The sequence below is a fragment of the Mustelus asterias genome, chromosome 6 (genome assembly GCF_964213995.1).
Source record: "Mustelus asterias chromosome 6, sMusAst1.hap1.1, whole genome shotgun sequence".
NCBI classification, from domain to species: Eukaryota; Metazoa; Chordata; class Chondrichthyes; order Carcharhiniformes; family Triakidae; genus Mustelus; species Mustelus asterias.
In genome coordinates this window covers 45,024,714-45,037,371 of record NC_135806.1, presented here as the reverse complement: position 1 = coordinate 45,037,371, position 12,658 = coordinate 45,024,714, and the positions used below count along the sequence as shown (strand labels likewise).

Genomic DNA, 12,658 nt, shown 5'->3' with positions numbered 1-12,658 from the left:
GAACATTAGGCTCCCTCTTCTCCTGCAAATAAAGATGGACATTGTAATGACTGCTGTTCTACAAGCGTGTCTTCAAATGTGTGGCCAACATGTACTTTGTTGTCAGGCAGCATTACTCATTGCTCCTTGGCAACTTGCACGCTCCAAACCTGCAGACTGGCATCATGCTGAGTCAATACTGGGCAGTGCACTAAGCCAGGCTTGTGCAACCTTAGTCTGGAAGCCACATTTCAATTTTTCTCTCACTCTGGACCAAACATTAGCGCATGTCTAAAAGATGAGGTTTGGCGCAGGATTAAACGTGAATTTTTTAAAAAAGGTTGACATAAAAAGAAACAACTTGCTGAGCAAAAAACCATAAATTGATCATTTTTTAAATAAGTAATAAATAAAGATGACGACTGGAATGTGAAAGGATGTGTGTGTCCCCAGCTCACTCCCAGTCTCCAGATGTTCACTCACTCACCCTCACTCCCCTTGATAGTAGGTAAGTGTCCCTGTTTGTGTGTGGGGTTAAGGGTGAATGAGAACCCTGAGACTGGGAGTGAGCCAGACACACACACCCACTCCTCCCCCCTCTCCCGCCCCCACCCCTTCTCTCCCGGCCCCCTCCGCCACATGCATTTAAAACCAATCCCTTACCTACTGCAAATAGTTCAATGGATTTAAAGTCTTCCTTCATAAAAAACTTCAGCCAAGTGCTAAATGGGTGGCTTTGACTAACTTCCAGTTCACAACCTGCCTCTTCTATCCCCAGGCATTGCCCCGCCCCCATAGCCCTGATTAGGCATGCCATCCACCATTCTCCTCAGCAATTAGGGTGGCACAGTGGTTAGCACTGCTGCCTCAGCGTCAGGCACCTGGGTTCAATTCTGGCCTCGGGTCACTGTCTGTGTGGAGTTTGCACATTCTCCCCATATCTGCGTGGGATTCCTCCGGGTGATTCAGTTTCCTCCTACACTCCAGCGATGTGCAAGTTAGGTGGATTGGCCATGTTAAATTGTCCCTTAGTGTCAAGGGGTCTAGCAAGGTAAATATGTGCAGTTACGTGGACAAGGCCTGGGTGGGATTGTTGTTGATGCGAGGCTTGATGGGCCAAATGGCCGCCTTCTGCACTGTGGGTATTCTATGGTTCTATGAATTGGCGTGCTTCCTGCTGGGCAGCTATTAATTGGCTGCAAGACCGTTATTGGGGGGTTTCGAAAGGCAGGGCAGGAGTCAGCAATACACATACTTCTGTGTCAGATTCCCACTCACTGAGCAGCGTAAAATTCAGTCCCATTATCCATTTCATCTTCGGACTTGCTGATCTCTGATTTTCCCTTGATGGAAATTATTGTGGTTGAACTCCAATCGTGTAGGTGCCCTTTGGCTTCCCATTGAGAGTGTTTCCTACTGACTCTAAAAACTGTGGCAGAGTCACCAGCGGAGGTTACTGGCAGGTATTGTGTGGTATTGTTATTGGACGCATCCCATGGTGGATTATTGTAGCCTTTAATTTTATGGGGTTAAGAGAATTGGGATCTTTGTCAACTAGCAAAATGTGCTTTTATGTAATAAATACCTAATGACGCATTCTGCGGGAAAATAAAATCCAATTCTATAACTTTTGCAGGATCAGTAAGGGTCCCAAAATGGATAACAATTTTAAGCAGGCGGAATAGAAATATATGCCAATTGTCCACTATGTTTGCTTTCATTTTCGTTCTTTAAAACGAATGTTAAAAAACAAGTTATACACGCAATGAAAATTAAAGCGAGCCATAATTTGTTCCACAATGTTACGGAGTATTTCTCGTTTATTCTGACAGTGCAGCTCCAGTGAGGGCAGTTGCATTTACTCAATCCAGGTCGCATCATTAGAAATAAATGTATCTAACCACTGGGTCTTTATGATTGCAATCAGAATCCAATCATTGCCAAGGTCGACAATGCTCGATATTTAGATGTATTTCTGTTCATTCCTGTTAGCGGCTCATAGGGAAAGCAGCCAGAAGGAAAAAAACAGTAAAAATGGGGAAATGAGAATACTGATCCAAACTGGTCTTGTTTGCCTTAAAATGGAGCACAAACTAAAAAATAAGAATATTGGTCTAAACAATTGTTTTCTTCTAAAATATTGGCAAAAAATAAATCTAGGAATGCCAGCAAATGCAAGGGACCCATGACTGTGAATACAATTGGCGCTTGAAGCTCAAGTCCTTAGGTCCTTATGATAACCTTGAATTTGATTTAAAGAAAGAGAGACGTGCATTTCTATCAATCCTTTCACAATCTCAGTATGTCCCAGAGTGCTCTCCAGGCAATTAAAGACCTTTGAAGTCCAGTCACTATTATAATATTGATGAGAAACTGTTTAGTTGCTTCTTGAGCTACATTCAGATTTCTTGTATCACCCATCCATTGAGAATCTATTCCACCTACTCAGCAACCATTTAGTAAAAAAATTCCTCTTACATTTTGGGGACAATCGCACAAAAAAAATTAATTGCTGAACGAGCGTGAAGACTGGAGAGAATCGCACCCGTTTTTTGGGTGGGCTCACAGACAGTATTCTGGGCAATAGGGGGAGGGGGTGGTGCCTTCACGCCGGAAAGCCAGCTGCTGAGCCCCCGGGGCAGCATTGCACAGGCGCCCCAATCTCCCAGTGCAGAGAGTGCACACCTCACTGACACATCACAATGGTCTGTGGGGTTCTGCACATTCTTCAAATACTTAAAGCATGATGAGCAGCTGAAAACAGTTATGGGAAGTTAACTGTATGAGAAGCAGTGCAGCATAGATAATGAAAGCTGCAGAAGATATTCAGACCTGAAACTAGAAATATTTGTTTACATTGCTCAAAAAAGAGACATGATGTTGACCTGTATTCATCAGCACAAATGCAAAAATGCCAAAATTCAAATAATCACAACAATTTATATCACAGAGACAACAGGTGATTGGCAGTAGCTTCAATGTTAAATACAATAGACATTTGCCCTGCTATACACTCAATGACAAAGGGTTGTAGGGGCAGATATTTTGATTAATTCTGGAAGTGCATGAGAATTATATAAAGAAAATGGTCAGATCATCTGCTAACCTTTTTTATTTGTTGTTTGAAAATTAGTGAGCAGCCAAATTAGAATCAGTAACCCGGTTGGTCAGACAACCCATGTGAATAGGAAACACATGAATTGCTTCAAGTGACTTGAAGCTGTTCTCATGTAAAACTCAGGACTGTGTGACCATTTTAACATCTTCATAAATGTCTTGTTTTGTGGAGAAGAATTTTGGACCCCAATTTAATCATCAACCAATCAAACCTTTCACTCCTTGATCAGCATGGACTATAACCTGTAAACTTTTCATTTACCCACACAGTTGAATGAGAGTTAGCAGTGATTATTGCATTGCTAACAAAACAATTGCTCTGTCTTGGTGATCAGGAAAATAAAAATCTTTTGTATTTGGTATTTTAATGTGTTACACTTGCAGTGAAAATTTAATTGAATTCCTAATTACAATTCATGCTTTTGTTAGGCTGAAGCCGCCACACAGAACGAGGATGAAGACCAGCCACTTAGCTTGGCTTGGCCAGATACACCACGAAAACGATTTATCTATTTGGTTATACTGCCTATTGTCCTTCCACTCTGGATCACCTTGCCTGATGTCAGAAAAAAAGTAAGCACCTGTACAATTTTATTGTGCACGCTCTCATTTTTCTCTCCCTCATTCTCTTGCTTGTGTTCTTTTCGCAATGCTTCTGATCTTTGTGAGCAAGCTCAGATTATGAATTTTCCAACAAGCAGTTGCCTACGAAATCAAATTTTCTTATGTAAGTAGTGACGTCTCCATGCACAGTCATTGAAAGCAATTATTTCAAATCGTGGAGTAAGTGCATCTGGTTAAGTACCAAAATAACTGTGCAGCAGCAACTCATTTGTTTCTCAGGCAAATATAGAAGCTCTCTGTAGGCGCAGTCGCACACCAGGAAACTTCCCTGCATGTCTCCTGATTGTCTGCCATAACCTCGGCAAAGCTGACCATCAAAGCGCCACAGGTCAATTGGGAGAACTCCTGAAGAAACTGTCGTTGACTAAGCAAATTATATGCAATGGATCATCCTGATTAGTGCAATTTATTTTCAGCCAGGGCCCCTTTCCAAACTTGCAAATAACTGAAGGGTTTGTGCTGTTTTTGTTTCAGCAGTAAGCTAAATAAGAGATGCAAGGAATCTAAATATTTGATCCCGCAGATGGTACCAACTTCATGTTCCTGGCCGTCAGTGGGGAAATCGACTTGCGCTTTTGAAAATGGAATTGTGTTAGTAGAAATTAGGACGCATTAGGGGGAAAGATTAAAACAGGTGTTGGGTTCTTTGAACATATAACACCAGTTAAAGATTCCCTTCCTGTGGAGTCAAGAAGAGCAGGAGTGCTCCCTCAACTCTACAGGCACAATGATCATCTTCCCTTGTAGTCCATTCTAACCCCCCTCCTGGGAGTTACTGGAGGGCAGCTACTGCAATACAGTGGCCTGACATTGATGCATACTTATGAAACAGCTGCCTGGGGTGGACACAGAAATGGGCAGGAATTAACAGTATCATTTAATCGAGGCCCGAGGCTCAGTTTTGATCAGGCTTAAGACCTACCTCTTCCATCAAAAGGTTTGTTATCTATTCACAATCAGGCCAGCATTATGCAATTAAAACTGGAACCAATGTGGTGAACTGAACAAATTTTGCAAGTTCTATAATCAGTATATTCTGGCAATTGACTTTCAAAAGTGATAGAGTATGAATAATGTATAAATAAATAGCATTAATTTCATGTTTATTTTAATACAGGAATACTAATATTTTTACAGTTGAATTAAAGTTTGATATGAAACAAAATGTGACAGTACCGATCAACGTGCCTTAGTCAAATCATTAGCCTTGATGTTGGGTTAGTTGAGCTCAACCAAGATAGTTGTAGAAGTACTGGAGTTACTCCTACTGCCTCGGGATTAGGGAAGGGGAAAAATGCCAGGGTTTGGGAAAACGGGAAGAGGCATAGACCATTCCGTCCCGTGATCAGTTAGATCACGGTTGATCTGTATTATTTCTTGAATCCATCTATCCACCGTGGTTCTATATTACTTGGTACCCTTGGTAAGATCTCCATTTTAAAAATTTCATCCAAGCTTGCTTCAACAGCTTGTGAGTGAGTCCGTATTTCCACAGCCTGCATAACGAAACACTTCCTGTCATCATCCAAGACCATCTAGATTTTATGCTCCCATCTTTTATCTGGTAATTGGTCCTAGAAAAATGCATAAGTGTGGACATTAGTAGATCAGGTTTAAATGTGATCTATAGAATCCCTTTGGTGCAGAAGGAGACCATTCACCTCATCAAGTCTGCACCGATTCTCCGACAGAGCATCTTACCAGGCACACCCAGCATCCTATCCCCGTAACCCCACATATTTACCCTGCTAATCTCCCTAATCCACACATCTTTGAGCTGTGGGAGGAAACCGGAACCACCCGGAAGAAACCCATGCAGACACGGAGAGAATGTCCACACAGACAGTGACCCAAGCCGGAATTAATCCCGGGTCCCTGGCGCTGTGAGACAGCAGTGCTAGCCACTGTGCTACCCAAGATGCTTGAATGTTTGATACTAACATTCAAATTTAAAGAACAATACTTGTTCGACCTACTGTATGGCTGCCTGTGGGGCTACACCCAGCATTAAGTGACAGAAAGAAAAAGAACAGAGTGGAGAAAATGAGGAATAAACGCCAAAAGCAAATAGAAGTAGGGTTTTGTTTTGCTGGTACCTATTTTACGGAGGAATTGAAGCATTTACAATTAAAGAGCCACTACATAATGTCCACAGTTCTACTGTGTAGGTGCGCTCACCTGGCACAGAATATCATTTATGGGTCTCTGTTTCAATCAAATAACATTCATGTTATTGAAACGACTGACATTGCAGTGTTATTGACATCAGTGCGTCAAACTCACTAAACTGGCTCTGAATGTTTAACAAGCCAGAAATGGAGCCCGCAAAGCATCCAGCTACTCATACAGCCCTGAAAACATTTGTCCCCACAGTGTCTGGGAGAACAAAAATTAGCTCTCAGCTGTCACCAGTGGAACCATTTATTTGCTATGCCCTGCACACTTCTGAATGTAGAAAGCATCTTCAACAAATTTGCTTCAGGCATTTCAGAGGTTACAGTGAAACTGGGGATTTAATAATTTAGGGAGCTGTCAACAGACATTATCAAGAAAACATTAAGAAAAGGAATTGGTTGGGGAATATTTGAGAACACAGAACAGGAAGAGAAAGAAGAATTTTCATTGAGGCAACATCTTACACGCCCAAGGCTCAACCCAAAACATTTTATAACTAATGGACCAGTTTTGAACTTTGTGTATGTGTGTGTGTGTGTGGGGGGGTGCTGTTGATTTTTGGGGCAAGAAAGAGAGAGATGTTGCCGAGAGAGACTGCTGGTATGGGGGAGGTGAGGGAGAGAGTCAGAGGCTGCAGGTATGGGGAGAGGGAGTAGCTACAGGGCTGAGGCAGAGAGCCTGCTGGTATCTAGAGCCAGAATGTGAGACCATGTGAGTGTGTATTTGACTCGCGCCCAATTTCAGGGTGCGCCCTCACTCCCACACATCAACACACCCTCACCCACTCAGTGGGTATGGGTAACTGAGTGAACCAAACACACGCAATCTGACTCTCTCGCACTCGAATTGTCATCTTTATTAATAATTCCTTTTTAAATTATCGATTTATTGCTCTGACATTGCTTCATTTTTGCCGTCTTTTTTTTCTTCGCATGTCAGCATTTTATTGAAGTTCAAGTTTAACATTCTGCCAAACCTCATCTTTCCTAAATTTGCTCATCAGTCCCCCGAGTGAGAAAAGAATTGTAACATGGGCCCTCGCACAAAAAGATTGGACAAGCTTGATCTAGTTCATCAGATTTTTGGTCGTGGGATGTTTACTAGCCAGGACATTGAGGGAACTCCTTTCTGCTGTTAAGAATGCCATAGGATCTTTTACAACCGCTTAGAAGGTGGCAAAGACTTGGTTTAACATTCCATCGGAAAGACACCACCTTGGCAAAACAGCATCTCCTCCGAATTGCACTGAAGTGTCAACCTAAATTCATCTACTCATGTGAAAATGGAGCTGAGCCTTGATCTGATTACTATCACAATATTAATCCTGCTGAGATAGACTGACACTTCAATCAGCAAGGATTAAACTACTTAAAAAGTATTTATTTTAAAAGTATTTACAAAGCATGCAGTGCTTTGTGATCAGTTTTCAATCGAAGTTGCGCAGCAACCTGTAAGTTCCTGTGCAGACTCTGTCAAGTTACCGCACATACACAGCCCCACACACACATTCAACCAAATTGGCCACGTGTCACAAAAATAAGGGAAAGGGTAAATTTATGGAGATAATCTGGAATTCCGAGAATAAAGTATGGTTCCAGCCTGGTGAAAGTGGGCTTTACAATTTAGAGAAATCGTAGAGTAAGACCATAAGATGCAGGAGCAGAAGTAGGCTATTCAACCCATCGAGACTGCTCTGCCATTCAATGATATCATGACTGAACTGATATGATTATTCTAATCTCCACTTGTCCACCTTATCCCCATAACCCGTGATTTCCTTGCTGATTAAAAATCTCTCTATCTCGGTCTTGAATGCACTTAACAACCCAGCCTCTTCAGCCCTCTGCGGTAAAGAATTCCACAGATTCACTACCCTCTGAGCGAAGAAATTCCTCCTCATCTCTGTCTTAAATGAATGAACTTGTACCAAATGCATTTAGAAACATGGAACATAGAAACATAGAAAACCTACAGCACAAACAGGCCCTTCAGCCCACAAGTTGTGTCAAACATATCCCGACCTTCTAGACCTACCTATAACCCTCCATCTTATTAAGCTCAATGTACTCATCCAGGAGTCTCTTAAAAGACCCTATTGAGTTCGCCTCCACCACCACTGACGGCAGCCGATTCCACTCGCCCACCACCCTCTGTGTGAAAAACTTACCCCTAACATCTCCCCTGTACCTACCTCCCAGCACCTTAAACCTGTGTCCTCTGGTAGCAGACATTTCCACCCTGGGAAAAAGCCTTTGAGAGTCCATCCGATCTATGCCTGTCAACATCTTATATACTTCTGTTAGGTCTCCTCTCATCCTACGTCTCTCCAAGGAGAAAAGACCGAGCTCCCTCAGCCTATCCTCATAAGGCATGCCACTCAATCCAGGCAACATCCTTGTAAATCTCCTCTGCACCCTTTCAATCTTTTCCACATCCTTCCTATAGTGAGGCGACCAGAACTGAGCACAGTACTCCAAGTGGGGTCTGATGAGGGTCTTATATAGCTGCGTCATTATCCCCGGACTCCTAAACTCAATCCCTCGATTGATAAAGGCCAGCACACCATACGCCTTCTTAACCACCTCCTCCACCTGCGGGGCCGATTTTAGAGTCCTATGGACCCGGACCCCAAGGTCCTTCTGATCCTCTACCATACTAAGAGTCTTTCCCTTTATATTGTGCTCCTTCATCCCATTTGACCTACCAAAATGGACCACAACACATTTATCTGGGTTGAAGTCCATCTGCCACTTGTCCGCCCAGTCTTGCATCCTATCTATGTCCCTCTGTAACTTCTGACATCCCTCCAGACTATCCACAACCCCACCAACCTTCGTGTCATCAGCAAACTTGTCAACCCATCCCTCCGCTTCCTCATCCAGGTCATTTATGAAAATGACAAACAGCAAGGGTCCCAGAACAGATCCCTGGGGCACACCACTGGTGATCGACCTCCATTTAGAAAAAGACCCATCTATATCCACTCTCTGCCTCCTTTGGGCGAGCCAGTTCTGGATCCACCGGGCAGCAGCCCCTTGGATCCCATGCCCTCTCACTTTTTCTAGAAGCCTTGCATGGGGGACCTTATCGAACGCCTTGCTAAAATCCATATAAACCACATCTACCGCCTTCCCTTCGTCAATGTGTTTAGTCACATTTTCGAAGAACTCCACCAGGCTCGTAAGGCATGATCTGCCCTTGACAAAGCCATGCTGAGTATTCTTGAGCATACTAAACCTCTCTAAATGCTCATATATCCTGTCCCTCAGGATCTTCTCCATCAGTTTACCAACCACTGAGGTTAGACTCACCGGTTGGTAATTACCTGGGCTATCCCTATTCCCCTTCTTGAAAATAGGAACCACATCCGCAATCCTCCAATCCTCCGGCACCTCTCCCGTCTCCATCGACGACGCAAAGATCATCGCCAGAGGCTCTGCAATCCCTTCCCTCGCCTCCCACAGTAACCTGGGGTACATCCCATCCAGACCCGGCGACTTATCTATCTTGATGCCATTCAAAGATTCTAGCACAATCTCTTTGTTAAATTCCACATACTCAATCCTTTCCGTCCACTGCACGCCCGCAGTACATCCACCCAGGTCCTTCTCCTCTGTGAAAACCGAGGCAAAATACTCATTGAGCACCTCTGCCATTTCTACTGGTTCCGTACAGACTTTCCTGCCTTCACCTTTTATAGGCCCTATTCCGTCACGTCTCATCCTTTTACTCTTCACATATTTATAGAACGCCTTAGGGTTCTCCTTAATCCTACCTGCCAGGGCCTTCTCGTGACCCCTTCTGGCTCTCCTAATTTCCTCCTTTAGTCCCTTCCTACAAGCCGTATACTCTTCTAAATCCCTATCTTCGCCAAGCTCTGAGCCTATTGTACGCTTTCCTTTTCTTCTCTACCTAGGTCCCGCACAGCTTTCGTGCACCACGGTTCCTTTAACCGACCAACACCTCCCTGTCTGCTCGGAACATTGTCCTGTAGAACCCTAGACAGACATGCCTTGAAAAACTGCCACCTCTCTTCAGTACATTTCCCCGAGAATACCTCCTTCCAATTTACTCCTCTAATTTGCTGTTCTAATGTCTTCATATTTCCCCTTACTCCATATAAACACTTTCCTAGCTTGCCTGATCCTCTCTTTTTCCAATGTAAGCCTAAAGGAGATAGAGTTATGATCACTATCCCCAAGATGCTCTCCCACTGAGAGATCTGACACCTGTCCAGGTTCATTGGTCAGTATCAGATCAAGTACAGCCTCTCCCCTTGTAGGCTTGTCCACATGCTGTGTCAGGAAACCCTCCTGAACACACCTAACGAACTCTTCCCCATCCAATCCCCTTACCCTAGGGATATTCCAATATATGTTTGGGAAATTAAAGTCTCCCATCACAACAACTCTGCTATTACTGCATCTCCCCAGGATCTGTTTCCCTATCTGCTCCTCCACCTCCCTGTTACTATTGGGCGGCCTATAGAAAACTCCCAGCAAAGTGACCGGCCCCTTCCCACTCTGAACTTCCACCCACAGAGACTCGGTGGACAATCCCTCCACAGCATACACCTTCTCTACAGCTGTGACACTATCCCTGATCAGCAGTGCCACTCCAACCCCTCTCTTGCCTCCCTCCCTGTCCTTCCTGAAACATCTGAATCCCGGCACCTGGAGTATCCAGTCCTGTCCCTGAGACATCCAAGTCTCCGTAATGGCCACCACGTCACACTTCCAGGCATCGATCCACGCTCTGAGCTCATCCCCTTTATTCACTATACTCCTGGCATTAAAGTAAACACATCTCAATCCTTTGTTCTGAGCTCTCCCCTTCTCTATTCCCTGTCCATCCACCCTCTTGCACTGCCTATAACCCTTCTCTGTTTGCGAGCTACCTTCCGCACTCTCAGTCACCTCGTTTTGATCCCCTCCCCCCAACCTATCTAGTTTAAACTCTCCCCAGTAGCCTTAGCCAATCTTCCTGCCAGGATATTGGTCCCCCTGGGATTCAAGTGCCACCCGTTTTTTGTGTACAGGTCACACCTGCCCCTAAAGAGGTCCCAATGGTCCAGGAAGCTGAATCCCTGCCCCCTGCACCAGTCCCTCAGCCACACATTCATCCTCCACCTCACTCCATTCCTGTCCTCACCTTCCTGTGGCACAGGCAGCAATCCTGATGGATTTGATGGAATCCACAGCATTTGATGGAAAAGACTGTTAAAAAGAGCAGCTGATTTAGAAACAAAAATTGAATAATTAGAGGCCCTGTTGTGAGAGCCAGAAGCCACAGCAGCAATTCTGGACCTAAAGAAAAGCATTGTGTATGGACCTTAACAGATGCACAGTATTGGATTCCTGCAATAACAGGAAGGAAATAAGTGAGGTGTGGAGATCCAAAGTGATTGGCAACATGAAGAAAACTAGCTGATTGCTCCTCATCATCTCAGCTACAGTTGGTCAATGATAGAGGCAATAGCAGCAAAAGGACAGATTGGAGGATCTTGCATTAAAAAAAAATCTGCTTGATGCTTACAAAACACTAGAAAGTTGGTTATGAAATGATGGTTATCTTAAGATACCCAGGTAGAAGTTTAAGATGTTTAAGTTCAAGAACACCACTTAAAATTGACCCAAACTTTGTTTTGCGTTGCAGAAATTACGAAAATTCTTTGTAATTTCCTTCTTTGGGTCAATCACCTGGATTGCGGGCTTTTCCTATCTAATGGTCTGGTGGGCACATCAGGTAAGCACAATAATGTCCAGTAATTATCCGCCGAAGATCAGGGTTTGGTTTGTAAATTATCATCCTTTTGCTCATATAATCAAAGATTAAAGTTCAAAGAGAAAGGGACTTGATCACAAATGAAGGATGAAAGTTTATTTGCAACATCAACAACTTATATTGTTCCTGTTGGTGGGCTACCCAAGGTGACCAGTATTGTCAGGAAAACTCAGACAGTATGAGACTTACGAAGCCCGTGTTTCTCTGTATAAAGACGTGACTTTATTTAAACCAGCAGCCACCAGGAGATCATCAAAAGGGTTAAGCAGCTCTGACATAGAGTGTCAAAATCTCTCCGATGATTCTAACAATATAATCAAAAAACAGATCAATTATAGATTTTTCTTATCTATCATTCCCGCTTTATGATAACTTTAAATTAATCATCTTCGACGTACACAAATCAACAATAATACCTGTCAAGTACCTCAGTCAATCGCATTTCACCTCTCAGCATAATGGTATTTTATTAGTTCGTGAAATCCGGAAGCTAACTCCTATCTTGGCTGACTCCCCACACCCTGGTTGCCTAGAAACCCAAGATGCTCAGCCCAGAGTTCAAATTAACGTTCTCACGGGTTACCTTAAAGATCACTGTCTAACCACGCAAACACGTGACAACACATCTGGGCACCAGTCCATCTTGTCCGGACAATGAATAAACCCTATTTATCAAATGTGATCAAGTGTTCTAAATGTTCTTCAATCCGAAACTTTAACTGATAAAACTTGCATATTTCCAAGGCTCAAATATTCTCTTGAAATATGGTTTCACCCTAATGACTTTTACCATGATGCCTCGCAGTAAACTGCTCTTGGCCAAAGTGAACAATATCAATAATACGTTTAAAATATCATCATTTATGTTTTATAACCATAATCACTTATTTGAATTAATCACTGCATCTTATATGTGTAAATTGCTTCATATTAGCTTATTTTAAAGTCATTTAACTGTATGCTGCTGGATCTGTCAGTG

At 43.3% G+C, this 12,658-nt stretch overlaps 1 protein-coding gene across 1 annotated transcript in view; it reads left to right on the top strand.

The window, feature by feature from the left end:
- Positions 1–12,658, top strand: part of LOC144494654 (sodium/potassium/calcium exchanger 2-like) — a 285,657-nt gene that overhangs the window by 254,734 nt on the left and 18,265 nt on the right. The window contains exons 8-9 of the mRNA XM_078213857.1: positions 3,526–3,669; positions 11,551–11,640. Of these exons, the coding sequence (XP_078069983.1) occupies positions 3,526–3,669; positions 11,551–11,640 (234 nt within the window). The remainder of the gene's footprint in view (positions 1–3,525; positions 3,670–11,550; positions 11,641–12,658) is intronic.